The 27,574-nt window shown below is 43.2% G+C and overlaps 2 protein-coding genes across 2 annotated transcripts; one reads left to right on the top strand and one right to left on the bottom strand.

Moving 5' to 3' along the window:
- Positions 1–207: 207 nt before the first annotated feature.
- Positions 208–10,180, bottom strand: LOC138971970 (uncharacterized). The gene is made up of 3 exons (XM_070344815.1): positions 10,098–10,180; positions 1,324–1,649; positions 208–419 (listed from the first exon to the last, which is right to left on the bottom strand). Exons 1-3 carry the CDS (start codon positions 10,178–10,180, stop codon positions 208–210), a joined length of 621 nt encoding a protein of 206 aa, XP_070200916.1.
- A 3,600-nt stretch (positions 10,181–13,780) lies between these two features.
- Positions 13,781–26,960, top strand: LOC138971059 (ferredoxin-fold anticodon-binding domain-containing protein 1 homolog). Its single transcript, XM_070343662.1, has 5 exons — positions 13,781–14,055; positions 18,175–18,328; positions 19,281–19,487; positions 20,226–20,384; positions 23,040–26,960. Exons 1-5 carry the CDS (start codon positions 13,869–13,871, stop codon positions 24,616–24,618), a joined length of 2,286 nt encoding a protein of 761 aa, XP_070199763.1. The 5' UTR covers positions 13,781–13,868; the 3' UTR covers positions 24,619–26,960.
- The last annotated feature ends 614 nt before the right edge of the window (positions 26,961–27,574 follow it).

The raw sequence follows: 27,574 nt of genomic DNA, 5'->3' as shown, positions 1-27,574 counted from the left end.
TGCATACTCAGTCTCGCGATCCACCCGGCGAAGCGGGTAATCATTCTAGTACTTATATCTATTTTCTGACAAAGCAGATTGTGAACACTTTGAAACAGCGCTATAACATATCACTCTACATGCATAATTTTTAGAGTACGATCCCTTTTATAGGCCTACCTGTTCTGATGCCTTTTTTCAAATGGGGATAATGGTACGTTTTGCAGGTCAGTTTGCTCGCGCCAAAACGAACGAGCACACTTTCAACATGCCTTTCATTACGTTGATCTTGGAAGCAGCGTCGATCAGGATTTGTGTGACAGAGATAGCATTCGTGTCGGAGCGCTTCAAGGAGATTGAAATGGTCTTGGCTCGTGGTTCTGCAGCGGTATTGGCTCGTGTTTCTGCAGCGAAGCCTTCGCACACAGGATCATACCCTGCTGTATTGCAGGTTATCAAAAGCTTCAGCCGTCCATCAAAGAGAACAGATATGTACCCGAATAAGTTAAAAATGCACAGCAAATCATCGATTTGAAGCTACATCGATGTGTTTTTTTGCGCACGCACACACACACACACACGCGCGCACGCACGCACGCACACACACACACACATACCAACATTCACGCCCGCATGCACGCATATTCACGCCCGCAGGGAGACTGGGTGGCCGAGTGATGACGCACTTGCGCTCGGAAGCGAGAGGTTGCGTGTTCAGGCCTGGGTCAGGCCGCAATTTTCTCCCCCCTTTCCTAACCTAGGTGGTGGGTTCAAGTGCTAGTCTTTCGGATGAGACGAAAAACCGAGGTCCCTTCGTGTACACTACATTGGGGTGTGCACGTTAAAGATCCCACGATTGACAAAAGGGTCTTTCCTGGCAAAATTGTATAGGCATAGATAAAAAATGTCCATCAAATACCCGTGCGACTTGGAATAAAGTGTATAAAAAAAAATTCCATCTCACACAGCATTAAGTCTCAGGGCTTGGAAACATGAATAGGCTACACGCATGCAGGAAAAAAAAATGGGTAGCGCCGTATACTGTATGGCAGCTCGCTTTCCCCAGGGAGAAAGCAGCCCGAATTTCTGTGAGGTTACCCTCATGGACTATATAAGATCTTATCCTTATCCCACACATACACACGCACAGACACACACATACAAACACATACACACACAAACATACACACACACGCACACACACATACAAATATACACACACACAAGCAAACACACACACACACGCATGCAAATACACACACAAACACCCACTAGCAAACACACACACACACTCTCTCTCTCTCTCTCTTCCTCCCTCCTCCCCCATCCCCGCTCCCTCCTCACCTGCAGCATGTTGCCCTGCAGGCTCGACATATTGGGAGTCTGAAGAGCTGGGCGAAGATGATCTTGCGGCAAACACCGGGATCAAGGTCTTCCCACCGCCGGTAGATTCTTCTGACCAGACATCCGTCAACTTTCCCTGGACCTTCTTGCCCTCCTTTGTGAACATAACAGTCGAGGGGAAGGCCGTTCTAGTCCCTCCGCCTTTGACTAATTCCTCGCGCTTGCCGTCGTGAATGATGATGATTTTTTCTTTAAAAGGTCTCACTTTCTTGGTGCTGGGGGGCTCCACCTCACCGTTTAGGCGAGCTTTGATGAAGCGGCGGTCTCTGTGCCCGTAATACAATCAAAAATGTAAAAAAAAAAAGATAAAAAAAAGAAGAGATTGTTGAATAGTATTAGCAGAGCGCAAGTCCAATCAACAACTCCAAGAGCTTTAAAATTCCACTACTAAAACACAAACACACTTATAAATGACGGAGACTTCGTGTCGGTATTCCAAAAGTCATAATTTGAAAGAACAAGAACAACAACAACAACAACAACAACAACAACAACAACAACAACAACAACAACAACCTTCATACATAATACGGGACAATCAACAGCGGAAGGACAAAACTGATTCGGTAACAAAACTGAAAAAAGCCCCGAAGTGTGTGTGTGTGTGTGAGTGTGGGTGTGGGTGTGTGTATATGTGTGTGCGTGCGTGTGTGTGTGGGTATGTGTGTGTGTGTGTGTGTGTGTGTGTGTGTGTGCCGTGTGTGTGTGCGTGTGTGCGTGTGAGTGTGTGTGTGTGTGCGTGTGAGTGTGTGTGTGTATGTGTGTGTGTGTGAGAGAGAGAGAGAAAGAGAGAGAGAGGAGAGAAAGATGGAGAGAGAAGAGAAAGATGGAGAGAACGAACGAACGAACGAACGAACGAACTTTATTACTCAAGGATGGAGATTTTAGGCTCACGCCTAGTCTTACAATCTGTCCCTGCTAAACTAAGACATAAAAATAAAGACAATAAAAGGACAATTGTCAATCGCAATCATACAGTATTACTAATTACAACATTACCTATACGAATACATAATGCATGATAGAACATTGAAATGTACATGTATGCCAATATAATACAAAGGAAAAGAAAAGTCGACTCGCACACACACGCCCGCCGCATGCCTGCAATCACGTTCGCACTCAATACAACACACACACTCACACACACACACACATACACACACACACACACACACACACACTCACACACACACATATGCGCACACACACACACAGACATATACGCACGCACACACACATACACACACACACACACATACACACGCACACACACACACACACAACAACAACCTCATCATCATCATCATCATGATCATCGTCGACATCATTATCATAATCAACAAAATATATAGAGGTTAGTGATAGCAATGCATTCTTGCTAGAAACAGCTTTAGAATGTAACTGTTCGTGACATCAGATATTTGCGAAGCTCCGTTTTGAAGTGTTTAATCGTGCTTGACCCCTTTATCTCACATCGTAGCGAATTCCAAATTGTTGAGCCCGAAAACGCTAAACTGACTGGTTTTATATCAATCAATACGGGGTAGCGGGGAAATTAATTTGTTTGAGCCATATCTGTCTGTTGCTTTCTGAAATAATGATCGCATGTACTGTGTGGTCTCGTTTATTTGAAGCTTAAACATTAAAAGCGCCTTATTAAATAATAACTGATCTTTAAGTGATAAAAAATGAAGGCTGCTAAGCTTTTGATCTGTTGATGTTTGCGGACCCGGCATGATAAGTTTAGCTGCGCGACGGTGAAGAGAATTTACTTTTTTTAAGTGAACATCGCTACAACCATCCCAAAGTGTAGATGCATAATTCAGATGAGGTAAAATATGACTAAAATAAAACAACTTGAGTGCTGAGGTATCAGCGTAATTAATGCTTTAATTTGGAGAGAAGGAACAAGTTTTTAGATAAGGTTTTGGTAACACGGTTGAGGTGGGACTGCCACTTTAATTCAGCGTCTATTGTGACCCCGAGAACACGATGGCTGGTTACTTGCTCAATGGGTGACTCATTTAAACTGAGATGAAGATTCAGAGGAGCGAGTTGGTGTTTCTGTCGTGTTGTGATCACCATGCATTTAGTTTTGCCTGGGTGTATAATCATTGAGTTTTGTTTACACCAATCAAATATGTTGTTCAAACTCGTTTGAAGGGAGGTTTGAATAGATTGTAAACTTTTACCGGACGTGTAAAGAGACGAGTCGTCTGCAAAAAGGTCATTAATAACCGTCTTGTCTGATATATAGAGTGGTAGATCGTTAATGTAAAAGCAAAATAAAAGTGGGCCCAAAACTGATCCTTGTGGGACGCCGTGCATTAGCCGTCCTATGGAAGAACGGTTACCATTAAGGGAGACAAACTGCGTTCTGTTCGCTAAATAAGAACGAAAAAAAGGTAAGTAGGATGCGTCGCCTAAATAACAAGATAATTTCTTTAACAGAATTGTGTGATCAACAATATCAAACGCTTTCTTAAAATCAAGGAAGACGGCGCCGACTGTTTCCGAATGGTTAATGGGAGAGAGCCATGTATCGCATAGTTTAACGAGAGCTGTGTGACACGAATGTTTAGGGCGAAATCCTGATTGAGATGGAGCCAGTCTCTGATGGAGCGAAAAGACCACGGCTTTCCATGTGCAGAAGCAAGCACTTTTGTACATGTTTTTCTAATGGTTTTGATAGAACAGACAATAGCGAAATTGGCCTAAAATTGTTTATGTCGGTTAAGTCTTTTGTTTTGGGAAGTGGAATTACTTTTGCGGTTTTAAATATGTCTGGAAACACATAAGTTGTACGCATACGTAATTGGCTCAACAAGAAAGGGTAACGCTAACTTGAGTAAGGAAGCGGGTATGTTATCGGGTCCCATTGACTTTTTATTACTCAAGTCAGTTATTAGTCGCCCGACTTCGTGGACTGCAATGAATGGGATGTTAAAAGGTTCAACTCAGTTCTCAGGGCGGGGATATAGCTCAGTTGGTAGCGCGCTGGATTTGTATTCAGTTGGCCGCTGTCAGCGTGAGTTCGATCCCAGGTTCGGCGGAAATTTATTTCACAGAGTCAACTTTGTGTGCAGACTCTCTTCGGTGTCCGAACCTCCCCCCGTGTACACTACATTGGGTGTGCACGTTAAAGATCCCACGATTGACAAAAGGGTCTTTCCTGGCAAAATTGCTTAGGCACAGTTAATAATTGTCTACCTATACCCGTGTGACTTGGAATAATAGGCCGTGAAAGGTAAATATGCGCCGATATGGCTGCAATCTACTGGCCGTATAAAATTTCATCTCACACGGCATCACTGCAGAGCGCCTAGAACTGTACCCACGGAATATGCGCGATATAAGACTCATTGATTGATTGATTGATTCTTTCATATTGGCCTGGCAAAATAATTGAAGAAATTGTGGGCATTCATACTCGCTTTTCAATCAATCAATCAATCAATATGAGGCTGATATCGCGCGTATTCCGTGGGTACAGTTCTAAGCGCAGGGATTTATTTTTTTTATTTTATTTTTATTTTATTTTTATTTTATGCAATTTATATCGCGCACATATTCAAGGCGCAGGGATTTATTTATGCCGTGCGAGATGGAATTTTTTTTACACAATACAATGTCATCACGCATTCACATCGGCCAGCATATCGCAGCCATTTCGGCGCATATCCTACTTTTCACGGCCTATTATTCTAAGTCACACGGGTATTTAGGTGGACATTTTTATCTAAGCCTATGCAATTTTGCCAGGAAAGACCCTTTTGTCAATCGTGGGATCTTTAACGTGCACACCCCAATGTAGTGTACACGAAGGGACCTCGGTTTTTCGTCTCATCCGAAAGACTAGCACTTGAACCCACCACCTAGGTTAGGAAAGGGGGGAGAAAATTGCTAACGCCCTGACCCAGGGTCGAACTCGCAACCTCTCGCTTCCGAGCGCAAGTGCGTTACCACTCGGCCACCCAGTCATTTTGTCATTTTCCCTATAGGTAGACTCCAGAAGCTTACTAGGAAGAGATAAAAAAAGAATCATTAAAGGCACTGGGTAAAATACCAACCGAAGTTGAATGTTGTCGGGTGTTTGATTTTGCAGTCAGTACTTCGTTTATTGCTCTCCATAAGGAAGCGGTATCTTTCTTCTCAGAAACAAGTTTATTAAAATAATGCCTTTTGGTCCGGCGCACGAGGTCTAAGACCTTATTTCTTTGTTTCTTGTAATCAGCTTTAAAATTGTTCTCTTTATAGAAATCGCGAAGAGCCATAGCGTTTATAATGTCTTCATTTAACCACGGGGGAAGTGTGCGGTGCTTAACCCTCTTTTTGCGCAACGGTGCATGCTTATCAATAATTGGCAAAAATTCCTCATACAAAGCAGAAAAGGCACTATTTGGACAAGTATGATTGCAAATAAGATGAAAGGGCACAGAAGCAATGTCTCGCAAAAAATCCGTGTCATTGAAATTTTTAAAGGATCTGTACTCAATTGTTGTATGGCCCTTAGGCGGACGTTTTGGTAATTTAAAAGACCAAGTGCAAAAAATAGGGCTATGGTCACTTATACTTTCATTGGATACAAACACTTTGGAAACATTACACACATTGTTTGTGTAAATATGATCAATTAACGTTGCACTAGTACTGGTGGATCTTTGATTAGTTGCTGAAGACCAAACAGTGATGTAGTAGAAGACCATGCATGTTGCGGTTTATTTAAATAATAATTAAAATCACCTAAGAGGAGAATGTTAGAATTACAGTTATTAACGTTGTCCATCATGCGCACAAAATCGTCAATCCATGCAAGTGAAGAGGCTGGATTTCTATATATACCCCACTAACACAGAAGGAGATTTAGAGCGTTTTATCTCCGTCCAGATGCACTCCACATTCTCTGACTCTAAATCAGTTCTCCTTCTTGTGATTTTCACAATACTGTCATGGACGTAAAGAACAAGTCCAGTATTTAATGAAGTCTTAAATCGCGCGCGTATCTCCAGACTCGGACTCAAGGCGCAGGGATCTATTTGTCCAGTATGATTAGACTGGTTGCTGTCGCGTCTTAAAATTGTATAGTTAGTAATGTCAATAGAGGTGTCGTCGATCCTGGAATCAAGGCGAGTTTCGCTAAGTCCAAACAAATGAATTGGCTTGTTTGGTCGGTTTAACATTAAGCACACATCTGGAACTTTGTTAAACAAATGATAAACGTTAAGGTGTCCTATTCGAAGGCCAGATGTAGAATCACCAAACGGCATAATTAGGTCACGATGTAGGTCAGATCAGAGAAAAGTATTTTCCTTTTGTCACAGTAAAACCGGACAAGAAAAAGGAAAAGCAAATGTCAGTGTCTGCCAAGGCACTTAAATTGTCTGTGATGAAAACCGCCACAGAGAGTTTAAAAAAAACCTCAGTGTAATTCCAACACACAAGAACACTTTTGCAGAACAGGTACCACGGGTAGCAAAAAATTAATAGAGAATAACTGTAAATAAAAGAAAACCGTGAAAAGAGAAAAAAGTGAAAGAAAATACAACAATAAAATCAACAATAATCCAATTCTAACTGAAATTGAGGATACCAATCAGTCAATCAATGGAGTTTGTAGTAGACTACCACACTCACAATTTATTAGAGAACTCAGCAGTATTTCTTTTCCAGATCACACCTTACGTGAGTGTTATCAGGAAAGGGCCCTTTTGGGCTTCTACTCGGCACACAGAGACACTTCACGAACCAGCATCTACCCTACGCTACACACATTCAAGACACAGATTCCGAAACAAAGCACAAATTACTATTACACAGATATAATTGGACCAAGCCAGCTTCTCATCTACACTACACACAGTTGCAAGAAAAACAAGCCACAAATTAATACGGCATGGCGATTGGTTGCTGGAAGCGAAAGGCCTGAAGGTAATTAACACCTGCATTACTGCTGGGTGTACAGGCGGCGGGACCATTGGACGGGCGGAGTCAGGAAGCACATTGTTGAACGCGGTAGGTTGGAGGTGACGTGGGGCGGGGTCAGACACCTGATAGGAGCCAACGCCATGTTGCATACCTGTCATTCGGCCTTGGACAGGGCGATAGTCTCCCTCCTCGAAGTAGGACCCACGCGGTGGGACGGGGGCTGCAACCACAGCAGGGGGTAGCGCTGCTCTGAAGTCGGGAGGTGGCGGCGGCCGATGATGCGAAACGAAGTGTCCAGGCGGGAGGGTCGGCGTAACGTCCTGATGCTGAGGTGTAGATGAGATGAAGGGGGGAGCGTTCCACTGTTGATCACGCTGTTGCAGGGGCGTGACATCATGATGCTGAGGTGTAGAGGAGATGAAGGGGGGAGCGTTCCACTGTTGATCACGCTGTTGCAGGGGCGTGACATCATGATGCTGAGGTGTAGAGGAGATGAAGGAAGGGGGGAGCGTTCCACTGTTGATCACGCTGCTGCAGGTGCGGGTACTCGGCGTCGTAGTGATGACTTGGAGGGTTCACAAGGCTACTGGGCTGACCGTAACCACCTTGCTGAGAGGCCATTTGGGGGGGGGGGGGGGGGCGGGGCGTGCTGTTTGTGGGAGATGGTTTGCCTGGGAGGACGATGTTGAAAGGGGAACAGGGCCAGACGAGGAGCTGTCTGAAAAATCGGAGTAGAGTTCACGAGTTGAACACCCAATCTTTCACAGACGGCGGCCAAGTTGGAGTTGGATGGGATTGCGGTCGTTCCATTCGACGAAGTTGTTTCACCTGAGCAGTGAGATCTCCTACACCACTCTTAAGTTTTTGGTTTTCAGCCTCAAGGGACTGGATGCGTGACTGCAGGTGGCTGATTTCGCTACGGAGCTCCTCTACGTGGTGGCTTTTGTCCATCTGGACTCTGGCCTTGATGCGTTTTTCAGTGTCACTAATGGCAGAGAACCGTCGCGATATAACCTTGAACGGTTGAAAACGACGTTAAATACCAAATAAAGAAAGAAAGAAATAGCAGAGAAAGCTGCGTCTTGTAGCCTTCCAATAAAGTCATGCAGACCCAGTACTTCCCGCTCTAGCTCCTCCACACGGCATTTGGTGATGTAGGGGGAAAGTTTGGGAGGGGAAAATCGGCTCGACTGACGACGCTGCCGCAGAGCTTTAGTAGAGCGGGTCCGTATGCTGCGTGCAGGGGTGAGCGGAGTTGACGCTGGGGTTATGTGGGGGGCTTTGTTGACAGACGAGGATGGACTAGTGAAATCATTATCGTCCCATTCGATAAAGTACGAGCTGACAAAGGGAAGTGGGGCGGATGTGATCTTTTCTGTCTAGGTTGGTGTCGTTAGGGGACAATGAAGCCATTGCGGTGGTGAGACTGGCCAACTCAGTGAAATCATCTTCACTCCAGGTCGGGCAAGCGTGGCCCTGGGCGAGACTGGTGTTTAAAGTAAAGCGTAATAGTGATCGGTTTTTGATCCGTCTTTAATTGCGGGAGTCTAATTACTGTTTTCCGCAAGTTGGCGGGATGGGTTGCGGTGAAGGGAGAATCCTGAAATGGTACATTGATGGATTTTTCTACCTCCAACAAAATGCTGGACTGCAGTGATTGTAGGTTACTATACCGACTGAGAATCACAGTCCGCCATATGCGTTTTTTGCAACACACATAAGGTGTCGCTCACAAGAGCCATGACGTCACATCATGCGGTTCATAGCAGTAGGGGAGGCTGTAAGTAAATTTTAAGGGGCTTATCACGCTGCTGGTCTTAATTGCCTATATTGGACATGAATTGGTTTATACGATTCGAGTTTTTACGCCCTCGCGGCTTTTTGATGTTTGCGTGTTTAGGTGGTATCAGCCATCTGCACTTATGGTAGAATGACCAAGATCTTTAACGTGCCATTGTGGTGACACGGGGGTGGGAGATGGATACCGTCTCTGGGTCTGCACATAAAGTTGACCCGTGTCCGTCCCGGCCCGGATTCGAACCAGCGACCTTTCGATCACAAGTCCAGTGCTCTGCCACCTGAGCTACCCGGGCCCCCTAAGGAGGCTGATCGAAGGGTGCGCATTATATAGTGCCGACCGACACAACACGCTGTCCAGTGGGTCGTAACATGACGGCATCTAACACATGGCGTCAAACCTCTGAGAGACAGTGTGTGTGTAAGAGAAAGAGAGCCGCGGAGAGAGAGAGAAAGAGATAGAGGGAGAGACAGACAGACAGACCGAGACAGAGACAATGAGGGAAAGAACGAGAGAGAGAGAGAGAGAGAGAGAGAGGGAGAGAGGAAGACAGACAGAGAGAGAGAGAGAGGAGAGAGAGAGAGAGACTGAGAGAGAGAGAGAGAGAGCGAGAGAGAGAGAGAAGAGAGAGAGAGAGAGAGAGAGAGAGAGAGAGGGTGTGTGTTTAAGAATAAGAGAGAGAGTGTGCGAGTGCAAGAGAGCCGCGAGACTGAGAGACAGTGTGTGTGTAAGACAAAGAGAGCCGAGAGAGAGAGAGAAAGAGATAGAGGGAGAGAGAGACAGACAGACAGAGTGAGACATAGACAATGAGGGAAAGAACGAGAGAGAGAGAGAAAGAGATAGAGGGAGAGAGAGACAGACAGACAGAGCGAGACATAGACAATGAGGGAAAGAACGAGAGAGAGAGAGAGAGAGAGAGAGAGAGAGAGAGAGAGAGAGAGAGAGAGAGAGAGAGAGAGAGAGAGAGAGAGAGTCAAGCTGTACGTACCTGCAAGCCTTAATGCCAGAAATTAAGTAAATGAAGACAAGAAACATTCCCAAACAAAGAGTCAAAGCAATACTGAGCTCCATCTTGAATTGAATGACGTCACAACATATTTGCGTCACATTTAGAATTGAGATTATCAGCTGGAACAAGTTCGTCATTGTGCACGACGTTTTCACCTTTTCTTCAGTCGTGTTCAGTCCCGCCGAAACGAACTTGTTCACGCGTTCCGGCACTCTTGGCGCGCGCGTGGGCAGTGTGTGTGTGTGTGTGTGCCACGGGTGTGTCACTGTGTGTTTGTTTGTTTGTCATATTTGTTTGTTTATGTGTGTGTTTGTTTGTGTGTGTGTCTCTGTGTGTATTTGCATAATGGAGTGCACACACACGCACACACACCGTCACACGGCACACACTGACACACACACACTCACACAAACCAACAAAGAAACAAACTCCACACAAACAAGAAAACAAACAAACGAACAAACCACACACAAAAAACACCAAACAAATCGTTTCTTTCACTGACCTGTCTCACAATCGACGCTGCTCTCATGCTCAGGGAGAGGCGGCAGACACACGGAATCGTCCGACAAAGCCTCAGACATCACTCGTCGTAAGCCTTCCATGCCCAACTCGCCAATAATGATGAAAACTGACTCGAAAAAAAAGAAACAAGTCGCGTAAGGCGAAAATACAATATTTAGTCAAGTAGCTGCCATTTTTCAGCAAGACCGTATACTCGTAGCATCGTCAGTCCACCGCTCATGGCAAAGGCAGTGAAATTGACAAGAAGAGCGGGGTAGTAGTTGCGCTAAGAAGGATAGCACGCTTTTCTGTACCTCTCTTTGTTTTAACTTTCTGAGCGTGTTTTTAATCCAAACATATCATATCTATATGTTTTTGGAATCAGGAACCGACAAGGAATAAGATGAAAGTGTTTTTAAATTGATTTGGACAATTTAATTTTGATAATAATTTTTATATATTTAATTTTCAGAGCTTGTTTTTAATCCGAATATAACATATTTATATGTTTTTGGAATCAGCAAATGATGGAGAATAAAATAAACGTAAATTTGGATCGTTTTATAAATTTTTATTTTTTTTTACAATTTTCCGATTTTTAATGACCAAAGTCATTAATTAATTTTTAAGCCACCAAGCTGAAATGCAATACCGAACCCCGGGCTTCGTCGAAGATTACTTGACCAAAATTTCAACCAATTTGGTTGAAAAATGAGGGCGTGACAGTGCCGCCTCAACTTTCACGAAAAGCCGGATATGACGTCATCAAAGACATTTATCAAAAAAATGAAAAAAACGTTCGGGGATTTCATACCCAGGAACTCTCATGTCAAATTTCATAAAGATCGGTCCAGTAGTTTAGTCTGAATCGCTCTACACACACACACACACACACACGCACACACATACACCATACCCTCGTTTCGATTCCCCCTCGATGTTAAAATATTTAGTCAAAACTTGACTAAATATAACAAGTCGCGTAAGGCGAAAATACAATATTTAGTCAAGTAGCTGTCGAACTCACATAATGAAACTGAACGCAATGCCATTTTACTCGTAGCATCGTCAGACCACCGCTCATGGCAAAGGCAGTGAAATTGACAAGAAGAGCGGGGTAGTAGTTGCGCTAAGAAGGATAGCACGCTTTTCTGTACCTCTCTTTGTTTTAACTTTCTGAGCGTGTTTTTAATCCAAACATATCATATCTATATGTTTTTGGAATCAGGAACCGACAAGGAATAAGATGAAAGTGTTTTTAAATTGATTTGGACAATTTAATTTTGATAATAATTTTTATATATTTAATTTTCAGAGCTTGTTTTTAATCCAAATATAACATATTTATATGTTTTTGGAATCAGCAAATGATGGAGAATAAGATAAACGTAAATTTGGATCGTTTTATAAATTGTTATGTTTTTTTACAATTTTCCGATTTTTAATGACCAAAGTCATTAATTAATTTTTAAGCCACCAAGCTGAAATGCAATACCGAACCCCGGGCTTCGTCGAAGAGTACTTGACCAAAATTTCAACCAATTTGGTTGAAAAATGAGGGCGTGACAGTGCCGCCTCAACTTTCACGAAAAGCCGGATATGACGTCATCAAAGACATTTATCAAAAAAATGAAAAATACGTTCGGGGATTTCATACCCAGGAACTCTCATGTCAAATTTCATAAAGATCGGTCCAGTAGTTTAGTCTGAATCGCTCTACACACACACACACACACACACGCACGCACGCACACACGCACGCACATACACCACGACCCTCGTTTCGATTCCCCCTCGATGTTAAAATATTTAGTCAAAACTTGACTAAATATAAAAAGTGAGAATGATCCCAGACGGGTGCCAGGCTGAGAATGATTTTGCCAGAGAGAGAGAGTCTGCCAGTAGGAGTTTTTTTTTTTCTTCCCATTTGTTTATATTTAGTCAAGTTTTGACTAAATATTTTAACATCGAGGGGGAATCGAAACGAGGGTCGTGGTGTATGTGCGTGTGTGCGTGTGTGTGTCTGTGCGTGCGTGTGTGTGTGTGTGTAGAGCGATTCAGACTAAACTACTGGACCGATCTTTATGAAATTTGACATGAGAGTTCCTGGGTTCGAAATCCCCGAACGTTTTTTTCATTTTTTTCGATAAATGTCTTTGATGACGTCATATCCGGCTTTTCGTGAAAGTTGAGGCGGCACTGTCACGCCCTCATTTTTCAACCAAATTGGTTGAAATTTTGGTCAAGTACTCTTCGACGAAGCCCGGGGTTCGGTATTGCATTTCAGCTTGGTGGCTTAAAAATTAATTAATGACTTTGGTCATTAAAAATCGGAAAATTGTAAAAAAAAATAAAAATTTATAAAACGATCCAAATTTACGTTTATCTTATTCTCCATCATTTGCTGATTCCAAAAACATATAAATATGTTATATTCGGATTAAAAACAAGCTCTGAAAATTAAATATATAAAAATTATTATCAAAATTTATTTTTCGAAATCAATTTAAAAACACTTTCATCTTATTCCTTGTCGGTTCCTGATTCCAAAAATATATAGATATGATATGTTTGGATTAAAAACACGCTCAGAAAGCTAAAACGAAGAGAGGTACAGAAAAGCGTGCTATCCTTCTCAGCGCAACGAATACCCCGCTCTTCTTGTCAATTCCACGTGCACTGCCTTTGCCACGGGCGGTGGAGTGACGATGCTACGAGTATACGGTCTTGCTGCGTTGCGTTGCGTTCAGTTTCATTCTGTGAGTTCGACAGCTACTTGACTAAATATTGTATTTTCGCCTTACGCGACTTGTTTTTATTATTCAGTTAGTCATTTGAGTAGCTTATTATAATTACTAAGAATCACTGTGTTTTGACATTTTATTTATTTACGAGGATTTATATCGCGCACGTATCTCACCGTGCCACACAAGGCGACGGACTCAAGGCGCATGTTACCTATTTAATAATGACATGACCACTCTTCAATAGACGAACCGCCCGGAAATACTGAAATCTGTCGGAAAGACAATTAAAAGGGACATGTTTTTATTCTTCCAACCAGACTGGAAGAGAGAGTGGGATTAGTTCGTGTCTTTCCATAGTCCTTATTTTGCTTTAACCAGAGTAACGAGAGTACCTTCCCTTCCTCCCTTCATGCTTGGCGCGTCGTCTGTTCGGTTTAGCTTTGTATTAGTTGTTGTTGATGAATATTATTGAAACTGACAGAAAAAGAGAAGGTCAACAATGAATCAACCAACAGAAGGTCGTATACTCCTTGTTGGAGAGGGCAACTTTTCGCTGTCAGCTTCTCTGATCGAGAATAGAACAGTTTCCGGACCTCAACTGACGGCATCCTGCATTGACACTTTTGTGGCGGTTCAAGAGTCCCATCGTCTGGCAGCAAGTAACATTGCATTTTTGGAGAAAGCAAGTGAGTTTTGACTTGATACAGAAGAAGTTACAAATGATCTAGCTTGTAGATTGAACATCCCGTTCTGTCGTGAGAAAGAAACAGCAGCAGTTGTGTCTTATTTCAACCCTCTCGATCCCAGCAGCTGCACTGTGTGTTTCAAAACTTTCTTGCTGAGGCAAAAAAAAAATAAAATAGGTGTGGTTACGGTAACAACTAACATAGCCAAAAAAAATAGGGTAGGTAGGTAGGCAATCACTTTTTTTTAAACTTTTTTTTCTAATGTGTACAAATTAAACCTACTTGACAGGGAAATAAGTGTGCGACACGGGCGCTTTCGCTTTCATTGCGTTTTTTGCACTCGTTTTTTTTTTTTTTTTTTTTTTTTGACAAATGTAATAAAAAGTTATAGGATCGGCCCCTAAAAATAGGGTAGGTCGGGTTACCGTAACCACACCTATTTTTTTTTTAGGCCTGAACAATGAAGGCAAAAGCTATACGCACTCTGAGTGTACACAGGATCGATGAGTCTGTATACACTCCGGCAATGAAAAGCTCTGTTACAAATCTGTAGCCAATGAAATGCCCCCTAACAAGTCGTTAGGAAGTAGCCAATGAAAAATCAGTCCGACGTATCGAGGGTTGGCAAATAATGTACATTCACATTGTATACAACCGTTTCTACACTCCAAGTGTGTTCCAAACTCCGACAATAAACTTCCATGAAGCATCAGTTGTGTGTGTGTGTTTGTTTTTGTCTGTGTTTAAATTTGTTCCCAGCATACTTTGATACCATGAATCGACAGTGAAGCGTACCTTCGCAAAATGGCGTCGAATGACGCTCCGAGTGTTGATGCGGTTCAGTGTCAAAAATGTAATCTACGTCACAGCAAAGGCCGTGTAGCATCAGATTGTTTACGTTTCTTTGTACTCTTATAATCACCTGCTCTGCGTTCCTATCGCAAAGTGGTGTCGAATGGCAAATTCGCTTCGCGACCAGAAGTTAAAGCCAGAGTGTATACACTCTTGTATATGTCGTAACGAAATCTGGTAATTGCCGAATTCGTGAAATCGGCAACGTATTTGCCGAATTCGTGAAATCGGCAATCGCTTGCCGAGAACGCGAATTCGGCAGGCTATTGCCGAAATCGTGAAAGGCCAGATTAAAGTTGTCGAATTCGTGAAATCGGCAACGGATTTCACGTAATCGTCAATCGATTTCACGAAATCGACGATTTTGTCGATTTCACGAATTCGGCAACTTTAAACATGTTTTGGTGCAACAGAATGTAGTGTAGCTGAGCTGTCACGCGTCTGATGGCAAACTGAACTGTTCTCTGTGCTCATCTTCTTCTTCTTCTTCTCTTTCCTGTGGTAACCCCGTCGACTTGGAGTTAACTCCACAATGTTCAGTCACTTTCACGTGCATATCGGTCTTTATGTAGTTGAAATAAACGGTGAAAAATACTCACCCTTTAAAAAAGAAAAATGTGGAGCCCAAATTATATTCACAATTTCCTTCATAACAAGGAAGCTTTCAATGATGGAGGCACTGTTTGCCGACAGAGTTGATGATGCCATCAGAAAAGAGAAATTTAGCGTGCACATTCTACCAAGTAGAAAGGATTACAATACAATGATTTCAACACTTGCTGGTCCGCAAACCAAAGATCGCGGTTACTACTATTTGAGAAGCCGGTTTGAACTGTTGGACATAGCTGGCTCACAGAGAATAATAAAGGTAATAAACATCTCCTCTCTCTCTCTCACTCTCTCTCTCTCTCTCTCTCTCTCTCTCTTTCTGTCTCTCTCTCTCTCCGTCTCTCTGTCTCTCTCTATTTCTCTCTGTCTCTCTCTCTCTCTCTCTGTCTCTCTCTCTGTCTCTCTCTCTCTCTGTCTCTCTCTCTGTCTGTCTGTCTGTCTCTCTCTCTCTCTCTCTCTATCTCTGTGTCTCTCTGTCTCTCTCTTTCTCTCTCTCTCTCTCTGTCTCTCTCTCTGTCTCTCTCTCTGTCTCTCTCTGTGTGTCTCTCTCTGTCTGTCTGTCTGTCTCTCTCTCTCTGTCTCTCTCTCTGTCTCTCTCTGTCTCTCTCTCTGTCTCTATCTCTGTGTGTCTCTCTCTGTCTGTCTGTCTGTCTGTCTCTCTCTCTCTCTGTCTCTCTCTCTCTCTCTCTCTGTCTCTCTCTGTGTCTCTCTCTGTGTGTCTCTCTCTGTCTGTCTGTCTGTCTGTCTGTCTGTCTCTCTCTCTCTCTCTGTCTCTCTCTCTCTGTGTCTCTCAGTCTCTCTGTCTCTCTCTGTGTGTCTCTCTCTGTCTGTCTCTGTGTCTCTCTGTCTGTCTCTCTCTCTCTCTCTCTCTCTCTCTCTCTCTCTCTCTCTCTCTCTCTCTCTCTCGCAATTGTAGTTAGTCATTTATGGAAATCAGACACATGTGTTTGTGTGTGCGCGCGCGCGCGCGTGTGTGTGTGTGTGTGTGTGTGTGTGTGTGTGTGTGTGTGTGTGTGTGTGTCTGTGACATTTATCAAATAACAATACATCTGTCAACATGAACATACTATCTATTGCCCGTTTTGAAACTCGCTTTTCTTAAATCCAGAAACGAAACGATGCCACCGCACACCCAAGGTACTTGATAACCAAGGAGGATTTATTCCAACGCATCCTGGAGGCCCATGTCAGTACCGGACACGGAGGAGTAAAGAAGACACGCCTCGGACTTCACGACAAATACTGCAATATTACTGAACGGATGGTGGCCATATTCCTAGCAAACTGCGAATCGTGTCAGAAGAAGAAGTCAAAGCCAAACAAGGGACTGGTGGTGAAACCATTTTGCAGTTCGGGCTTGGGTTCGCGAGGACAGGTGGACCTCATCATCATGGAGTCACAGCCAGATAGAGACTACGTGAATATAATGAACTACCAGGATCACTTCACTAAGTTCAATTTTCTGAGACCACTGAAGTCGAGGACCGCTGCAGAAGTCGCCTACAACTTGATTGATATTTTTTACACTGATAGGAGCCCCATGCATCTTGCAGAGCGACTGGTCGTGAATTCGCGGCGAAAGTGGTATACGAATTGAAAGAATTGTGGCCTTCGCTGATGATCGTGCATGGGCGCGGCGGCCGAGGCACCCCCAAAGCCAAGGTAGCGTCGAAAGATCAAACCATGACATCAAGCAGATGTTAATTGCATGGACAACAGACAACTCCTGCAGCAAATGGGCGGAAGGTCTGCGATTTGTCATGCTGCAAAAGAATTCGTCAGCGCATCGAAATTTGAACAACCGTTCTCCCTTTGCCTGAAATTTCCCCTTTTCCCTGAAATTTGCACATGCATGGTCTTCAGCAATGATAATTATTAAACAAACAAAAATGCCGTGCTCGTTCATGCCATTGTCATTCTATGCACATACACACACCACCACCACCACCACACAAGGCACACACACACACCACCACCACCACACAAGACACACACACACACACACACACCGCCACCACCACCGCCACCACACAAGACACACACACGTACACACACACACACACACACACACACATATATACACACGCAGTCACACACAAGGCCATATTCACCGATTTACCTTCCTCTATCTCATTTATTCAGTCAACTCGTGACAAATCGGCTACAGAAAATTCTGTTGTACCAAAACCTGTTTAAAGTTGCCGAATTCGTGAAATCGACAAAATCGTCGATTTCGTGAAATCGATTGCCGATTTCGTGAAATCAGTTGCCGATTTCACGAATTCGACAACTTTAATCAGGCTTTTCACAATTTCGGCAATAGCCTGCCGAATTCGCGTTCTCGGCAAGCGATTGCCGATTTCACGAATTCGGCAAATAGGTTGCCGATTTCACGAATTCGGCAATTACCAGATTTCGTTACGACATATATACTCCGAGTGCGTATAGCCAGTGCGAACAATGAATTTGGCACAAGTAGGCAAATTCTATATTATCTGTTATAGCTGATATTAGAAGATCAAGAGAAGTTAAGATAAGAACATGGCATTACAGCACCCTGTGACTCTTGTAGTTAATGAATTTTAGTTTCTCAAGTTAAGTCATGCCGTAGTCTTGATGTTCATTGCTTTCTTATACAATGTACATGTTTATTTTCAGGAGCGATGGTTCTATTTGAGGTGGACGCTGTTGACATGCACAACCATCCTGATATCAAGCTCCATGAGTATGAGAGGGTGGTCTTCAACTTTCCCCTGGCTGACCGTCACAACATCAAAAAGAACAGAGCTCTCCTCTCAGACTTTTTCAGCAGGTCTGATTTGATTTGATTTATATAACATGAAACCGATCAGAAACCCGAATGAAAGTTGATTCATTTTTAATTTGTGTGTGTAGTTGTGTTTTATGTATTATATGGCACTCAATCTTTACAGAATTACTTATGTACAATATTGACACTTGCATAAGTGTTTCAGCATTGTCTGGACCAGGGTAGGGTATGAGAAAGTTGCATTAGTAGTATTTTTTGATAGAATTTATGAGTTGAGTATCCAATTAAATCCTCATCTCAGTTTGGCATACCACTTTCAAACCTGTGATTCTGTGAACAATTTAAACATACGCATTCGAGACTGTGCCAAAAGGTCAGGTGTCATGTCTACTGTCCCGAATGACACACGATTGCTGACATTTCACCATTGCCAACAGAATAAACAAATAAGAAATAGGTAGAAAATGAATGTGAAAACTGACTTTAATTGTTGATCAGTATTTTCTATACCACTAACAAATAATCTACTTGCACATAGCTGTTTGGCAAATGTATGTTGCATGGGACACACTGACATGAAAGTGGAAGATGTTTTTCCCTCTAGAGAAACTACATATCAAGTTACACTTTTTGTGCTCTTCCATTCCAGTTGGCAATCAATAGAAAAAATAGAACGAAAACAGATTAGATAGAATGAAAAATGTACTGGTGATGTCATTTGGGACATACTGACATGAAAACGTCACCTTTTGGCACAGTCTCATTCTTCTTGTTGCCAGCTTAAAATGTTGGCTACACAGGTAAAGGGATATTAGAAGTGTCTGTTGGACTTTGGTCATGTTTTGTGCTATTTAGTATTACAGTGGTACCCAAGATAAAAGGACACCCTTGGGACCCGCTAAAAGTGTCCCTACATTGCAGGTGGCCTTTCATGACAGGTATACTTTAGTCATGCAAATATAAAACAAAAGGGGGTAAACACTTTCTTCCTCAGTGTGAAGAACATCCTTGACTCTAAGAGAGGACAGGTCATGGTAACCCTTTGCAAAGGTCAGGGTGGTACCCCAGCAGACCAGCCAATGAGATCTTGGCATGACAGCTGGCAGGCGGTTTCCATGGCAGCCAACGCAGGCCTGATACTGACACAGATTTACCCATTCCAGACCCAGGATTTCCCACGCTACCATAGTGTTGGCTTTAGGTATGGTTTATAATGTGGTTGAAAGCATTTCTTCTTTTCGAGTGCGTTTTAAACAGTGTAAGATGTGTTTAGAATATTAACTGAATAACGTTTTGTCATCCCCCCCGCGGGTTAGGGGGAAGAATTTACCCGATGCTCCCCAGCATGTCGTAAGAGGCGACTAACAGATTCTGTTTCTCCTTTTACCCTTGTTAAGTGTCTCTTGTATAGAATATAGTCAATTTTTGTAAAGATTTTAGTCAAGCAGTATGTAAGAAATGTTAAGTCCTTTGTACTGGAAACTTGCATTCTCCCAGTAAGGTAATATATTGTACTACGTTGCAAGCCCCTGGAGCAAAGTTTTGATTAGTGCTTTTGTGAACAAGAGACAATTAACAAGTGGCTCTATCCCATCTCCCCCTTTCCCCGTCGCGATATAACCTTCGTGTTTGAAAACTACGTTAAACACCAAATAAAGAAAGAAAGAAACGTTTTGTCAATGGGAGGGGAATTAGATGTGGGGGGGGGGGGGGGGGGGGGGTGCCTCTGTGTGGTCATCCTCTTAACAAGTCTGACCCCAATACTGCTTTGGTTAATTTTTTTCCCACTGGGTTACTTGCATGATGATGAGTAGAGATGGGTGTAGTTTTTGTGTCACATTTGGTATTTTTTTTACATCCACAAAGCTATCTGTTCTCAAGAGTTAGGGTTTCTTTACTGTCGACTGTTTTGTTACAGTGCTGATGGCGTATGTTTCAGGTTTCAAGACAAATGCTTCAACACAGACAGTGCGCTCGTTCACGTCTTTGAGATGGCCCGCAGTGTGACAGTTCCCAGCGTTGATGCCAGCAGACGTTTTATTCACCAGGATAACCAGGACTTTGTTGTGTCTGCCTACATCAGGCGAAAGTTAGACCGGTAAGGCACACCGGGGGCTTAGTGGTTACTTTTTTTTAAGAAAAAGAAACAGTGTGTGTTCTTTGACAGCTGTTTGCAAATACAGTGGAGCCTCCCATAACAACTCCTCCCCTTAAATGACACTCTCGTGTAACGATCTTGAGAATACCGGTATTCAGAAAAATTGGTCGTGAAATAGACCTAAAAATGTATTGGAAATTTTCTGGTCGAGTTTTATTATAGGGAGGCAACTGCTTGGCAGTTCACTTGCGGTCTATCCTTTTATTTGCTCCTTTTGTTTATGACTTTTACTTGATCTTCGTCAAAAGTTTCCGTTTTTGTTGTTGTTGGTGTTGCCATGATTACACCACCACTGAACGATTGCCACAGAAATTGAACTTATACAGAGCAATCTGATAGAAAACAGCTCACGCACTCAACTTGAGTCAAGAGAAGTGTTGTGCATTAACACACACTCATAAAATACGTTCACAAACAAACGCGCTGAAAAAATGCTAGCAGGTCTGTGGGCAGCACACATGCTTTCATTTTGAATTTTTTTTTAACTGCCATTACCCTCTCACTCCAACCCCCTCTCTCCCTCCCCCTCCCCCCTCCCCCTCCCCCCTCCCCCTCCCCTGCTCCTATAGGGCGGCCCTTCAATTGTAAAGCAAAGGGTGAGACGGGGTCAGACAAAGGACACTTGATTTTGCAATTGTCACAACCAAAGTGCATGCCATAGTAAAGACTTTCAGTGGAGATGTTAAGCAATTAGTTTGCCAGGGTCTCAAGATTTTGCATGCACTATACTGACTACCGCACTTGATGGTCTGTCCGCAATGCGTGGCTAAAGAGGGGCATGTGCTGGGTAAGTATAAACTTAATTTGACACAAACTGGTGAAAGGTAAAAGTCATTATTGACCCTTTGTTGGTAGGTCGGTTGTTCTGAACAAAAAAAAAAAAAGGGGGCGTATCAATTCAGAGGTCAGTTACAGTGTGAAGGGCATCCATGGCCAGAAAACTGGGGGTGCAGTTATAAGGAGGGGTTGTTATGAGTCAGGGTTCGTACAGGTGCTTGAAATCCTTGAAAGTGCTTGAATTTAGAGGGGTCAGTTTCAAGGCCTTGAAAGTGCTTAAAAAATTGGCAAGATCCTTGAAAGTCCTTAAAAACTCTAATGCTGCAAACTGATCACACAACAACCACCCACAATAAACAATTGCAATGATTTATTATTTGATAACCTCAAAGAAAAAGTTGAACAGTAACCTACAGTCCCTTTTGAGTCTGTCTGCTTTAAAACCATCGTCTGCTACGAATCTGTCGCCTTTGACAAAAAATGTTATCATTAGTTTTTGAACATCCAATGATTTAAATCGGCGTGCGGGAAGAGGGTATAATAACTAGCGAGTGTTTCATTGCGAGCTTTGAAGGTAAGAGGGTGCTTGATTTTCTCTTCAGAAGGTCTTGAAAGTCCTTGAAAAGTCCTTGAATTTTAGAACAAAAAAACTGTACGAACCCTGTGAGAGGTTCCACTGTATTAACTTCACTTAAGTACACCTATTAATGAAAGGATACCTGTATGGGGAGACACCTGTGGTTGGTCCCAACAGTGTCCTTTTATCTCAAGTGCCCCTATATTTTTTTTGAAAGGAGATTAAATGGACAGTGTGTTGTGTGCGGCATGGATTTTATTTGGTGTATCATGTAAGCTGTCAGGGTTCGTACAGGTCATGGAAAACCTGGAAAGTCATGGAATTTGATTTTTAATTTTCCAGGCCTGGAAAGTCATGGAATTTCAATTCAAGTCATGGAAAGTCATGGAATTTAACAAAAATAAGAAAGAAAAAAAAATTAACCTTTAGCACGCCAGCGGCTATTTTCGTCGCCCATTCCTCCCCCCCCCCCCCCCCCCCCCCCCCTTTGCCAGCCAGCAGCGATTTGCGTCGCCAGCACAAGGCTTGTTCGTATGACCAACTTCTCGTTCGTATTTGCATACGAGAATAACGGTATTTTTAACGGCACTTGAGCCAAAGCGAGGCTCACTTCCTTCCGTTATCTCATCGTGTCGTCTGCGCTGCATTTGAGTCGGTTTCGTCGAAGTTTTCTGCTTTTGTTTTTGCATCGATAAAGTACTTTAGCGCTTCGACAAGCAAGATGGAGGATGATGAGTTTGAAACTTTCTTTCGAGTTGTTTCTTGACAACAAAAAGTATGCGGAATTGGAACGAATTACCAAGGAAGATCTTCGCAATGAACTGTGTATCGCGGTGAAAAAAAATGACAGTTCGTCAAGTCACTGTGACGGTTACGAAACGGAATTTACGAAAGTGCAGATGGATACAAACAGTGGCTGGTTCAGTTTAGTGAAATGACAGGACCAGCAAACATTACCGATAATCTGACTGCGTAGCAAATGCTTGACTTGCTTGTCGAAGAGAGCGTAGAAACTGACTCAAATTCAGTGCAAAGCAAGCCAGTGTCAAAACTGGCAGTGACAAGACGTAAAAAGTTTGCGTGTTCGGAAATGGCGACCTGTGGATCTAGTCATGGAAAATGTTATTGAGGCTCATGGAAAGTCATGGAAAAGTCATGGAATTTTGTTTCTAAAAACCAGTGGGGACCCTGGCTGTGTTACATGCTGAAGAGAACATTTATACAGTAATTTTTATTTTCAGGTGGAGTTTACTGGAGAAGGAGAATCACCCTCTGCACAGACTCCACCAACACTTGGTCACTCGTCTCTCCGCCACCTCTCCCTCCCCCACCGTCCTGCACAGCAACCACCCCGCCCTTCCCACGGTGCTTGGCGGCCACAAGTCATGGCTGGCCGTTAATCCTGGCCATGATGCGGAAATGGAACCAGAGGACACCATTGTGAACCCTGAGGGTGCTGACAAAGTTTCAGACTGTGGTTCTTCATCCCGTCCTTCCAGTAAGCAGTTGAAAGACTTGGAGAATATTGAGAAAGCTGCAGCAGTTGTTGAGGATTCCACCGGGGATGCAAAACTGTTGCCAGGAGTATCAGGCCCTGGTCTTTCAGGGAGATCGTTCAGACATGGTGTGGAGAGGGATGGCACGGAGAGAGAAGCGGAGTGCGCTGAACCTTGTGGTTCGGCAAGCAAACCAGCCACCGGTGTGTTGGCATGTGTGTCTTCCCCTGTGTTTGTTGTCCATAAAATGACACGGCCGAGACAAAATGAAAGCGTAACATCAGGGGTCTCCGGAGATGACGGAGCAAGCTCAGAAGTGAAAGCAATGGACACGGATGACGACGCACAAGAGCCTGAACCTCTCAATGGTGCTGCTTCACAAACCTCCTCGAAACCTGAAAGCACTGAAGAAAATGGAATTTTGGGCACTGTTCAGTCTGCAACCGCTCGCAGTTTGTTTCACCTGCGGAGTTCCCTGTTTGAAAATCTCACTCACCTCAGCGACATGCTAAAGTCCAAGTCCTCCAAAGCTGTGATGATGTCGGGCACAGTTTTCCGTAACTGTCCCATCAGTTCCTGTGAGCTCCCTGTGTCGCATGAAACAATTTTTCTTGCCGAGTCTGAAGACACAAACATGGATGACCTGGCCAATCAACTGTGTGCAGCGTTGAGGGCAGTCATGCGTGAAGACACTGCTCCCAAGGTGAAGGTCAGAAACACAAAGTATCTTCTGAACTTGGCAGGTACCACCAACAACATTCATGTGGCCTTGACCTTGGAGCTAGAAGGGGTGCAGAAGTGTGCAACACTTGGTCATGTGATCAGGTTCAGTGATGTGAGAGATGGTCAGACAGCTGGATCAGAGGAAGTCTCCACGACTCAGATGGGAGCTGTTCTCTACCTGGATAATATCGCCTTCCACGCCCTGCAGTTACCAGACGTACGTCTGCTGTGGTCGGAAGATGATCGCTTCATTGAGCAGTTCTCCAAGGAGGGCATTAACTCACTTGCGAACTTCTCCTCTTTCAAACCGTTCAGCCTGTACCCTGTGTGCTTTGTGCACGACATCAGTTTTTGGGAAAGCCCCCAGCGCGTCTTCGAGGAAGCAGATTTTTTCGAGGTGGTGCGAGAGGTTGCTGATGATGTGGTGACAAGCGTAACCCTGGTGGACAAGTTTGACAACGCCGCCGAGGGCAAGACCAGCCGCTGTTACCGTCTGGTGTTTCAGTCACATGACTGCGCCCTGTCGTACATCAATTCTTGGAAACTGCAGAGTGTTCTCAGGCTGAGGGTGGCTCACCAGCTGGGTGTTACACTGCGATAAACTCTCACTCGTTACTCAGTGTCATTTATCAAGTCGTGGGAACTGCAGAGAGTTTTCAGGCATAAACAAGTTTTGAAGTGCCTGACCAACTGAGTCAGTTGGTGTAACGTACGCTATAATGAACTCATTCGTCACTGGTTTACCATATATTGCAGAAACTGTAAGATATAGGTTGAAAGTGCTTTGCCATGTTGGTGTTATACAGTGATATATGCTCACCAGTTTGTCTCCTACATCACATTAAAAATACAACAGCAGAATTTTCTTTGTCTTGCTGTGCCTATAAACACAGGAATAAACTCACCAATCATCACCGCTCTACATCTTCTTCTTCTTCTTCTTCTGCGTTCGTGGGCTGAAACTCCTACGTACACTCGTGTTTTTGCACGAGTGGAATTTTACATGTATGACCGTTTTTACCCCGCCATTTAGGCAGCCATACACGGCTTTCGGAGGAAGCATGCTGGGTATTTTCGTGTTTCTATAACCCACCAAACTTTGACATGGATTACAGGATCTTTTTCGTGCGCACTTGGTCTTGTGCTTGCGTGTACACACGAAGGGGGATAAGCCACTAGCAGGTCTGCACATAAGTTGACCTGGGAGATCGGAAAAATCTCCAGAATTAACCCACCAGGCGGCCACGGCCGGGATTCGAACCCTCGACCTTCCGATTAAGAGGCCAACGTCTTACCACCCCGCCACAGCGCCCGTCACCGCTCTACATCAAAGCATGGAAGTGGTAGTTTTTTCATGCTGAAACATAGTAACTCACTGCTTTAGCTGTAAAACCTAGGTAAACTCGGACAATCTCAGACAGAATGGTGAGATGCTGGGACTAATCAAAATAGCTCAGTTTCTTTGGTTCTGTCTTTGCAGCTGCACCCTTCTTTTGCTGAAGTGGGTGGGACATTGCAATCATGGTGTACTGCTGAGATGAACTCAGTACTGTTTTAATCACATCATGCATTTTGCACAATTGTGTGATGACAAGTTGCTCTGTAAATAGTTGTAATCCTGAGATGACTTGTCATTGTGGGTCTCTGATCAAGGCCGTGATCTTTGCGTAGAGCGCTTGACATTGGCAGATCTATGTCAGGGATGGCCAAATCTCAAAATTTTAATTCGCCAGCCGGGCAAGTAACTTCAAGAAAGTCACTAGCCCGGCAGAAATTTTGCTGGCCCAGTACATACCACAGTTGATCTGCAGTGTTTATATGGCTTTAAAACCCGATATTACAACCAAGCATTTGACCAGAATTTTCATTAGCCAGTCGGGCGAGTTGCGAGGCGGTTTCTACTAGCCCGGCGCATTTTTTACTCGCCCCTGGCGACCGAGCGGACGATTTGGCCATCCCTGTATGTAATGTTACTAGGCTGGTTTTATTTCATATTGCTTTGATTAGCTGATTTCAAGTACTTGTGCATTCATGAAAATACAGATTCTTTTCATTAATCTTTTGGTTTATTTTGACTAATAAGATTTTGTTAAAAAAAACAATAATTGATTTTGATTTTAGTTTTGTTTCTGACATTTTTTTGGCTATTTGATACACTTTTGATTAAAACATGTCTGTATACCTTTTCTTGTTTGCGCTTACACATGTATACATGCAAATCTTCAAAGCACATTCTCTTTCTCTCTGACATCTCAATATTTCTCTCTCGATTCAAAATTCAATGTAAGGAAAGTTAATCCGAAACAACTTTGAAATGGCAATACAAAATAAATATTCTTCTTGTGTGCCAAATGAGAATGAACTTTTAGGACAAAAAGAATCTGATGAAAATTTCAGTGATGTTAAATTGTTGCTGCCTTAATTACTGTCTGTGACTGTGAGGTTTTCAGACTTGTGTTTTTTCTCTCTCAGTGGTTCAACATCTGGTCTAATGCTGAGACAACCCAATTACATGTACAGTATCATGTGTCACAAGGATCTATCCCTCTGTCTGTCTGTGTCTCCGTCTTTTTACATTTAGTCAAGTTTTGACTAAATGTTTTAACATAGAGGGGGAATCGAGACAAGGGTTGTGGTGTATCTGTGTGTGTGTGTGTGTGTGCGTGTGTGTGTGTAGAGCGATTCAGAGTAAACTACTGGACCGATCTTTATGAAATTTGACATGAGAGTTCCTGGGTATGATATCCCCGGACGTTTTTTTTCATTTTTTCGATAAATGTCTTTGATGACGTCATATCCGGCTTTTTGTAAAAGTTGAGGCGGCACTGTCACACCCTAATTTTTCAATCAAATTGATTGAAATTTTGGCCAAGCAATCTTCGACGAAGGCCGGACTTCGGTATTGCATTTCAGCTTGGTGGCTTAAAAATTAATTAATGACTTTGGTCATTAAAAATCTGAAAATTGTAAAAAAAATTTTTTTTTTATAAAACGATCCAAATTTACGTTCATCTTATTCTCCATCATTTTCTGATTCCAAAAACATATAAATATGTTTTATTTGGATTAAAAACAAGCTCTGAAAATTAAAAAATTAAAAATTATGATCAAATTTTTTTTTTCGAAATCAATTTAAAAACACTTTCATCTTATTCCTTGTCGGTTTCTGATTCCAAAAACATATAGATATGATATGTTTGGATTAAAAACACGCTCAGAAAGTTAAAACGAAGAGAGGTACAGTAAAGCGTGCTATGAAGCACAGCGCAATCGCTACCGCGCCAAACAGGCTCGTCACTTTCACTGCCTTTTGCACTAGCGGCGGACTACGGTCATTGTGAAAAAATGCAGTGCATTCAGTTTCATTCTGTGAGTTCCACAGCTTGACTAAATGTAGTAATTTCGCCTTACGCGACTTGTTTTTTCTACCTTTGATACAGGCAGCTCTCCCCCTTTCCTCCTCTCTCTACCTCTGAGGGTGTCACTGTTCCCCTCTATGTGTGACTGACTGTGTTTGTGTTCATTTGATCATTCTCTTTGTAAGTTATTCAATCAAT

Source organism: Littorina saxatilis, linkage group LG7 (genome assembly GCF_037325665.1).
Source record: "Littorina saxatilis isolate snail1 linkage group LG7, US_GU_Lsax_2.0, whole genome shotgun sequence".
Lineage (NCBI taxonomy): Eukaryota > Metazoa > Mollusca > Gastropoda > Littorinimorpha > Littorinidae > Littorina > Littorina saxatilis.
The sequence above is the reverse complement of the archived record's forward strand: the minus strand, read 5'-3'. Positions and strand labels throughout refer to the sequence as shown.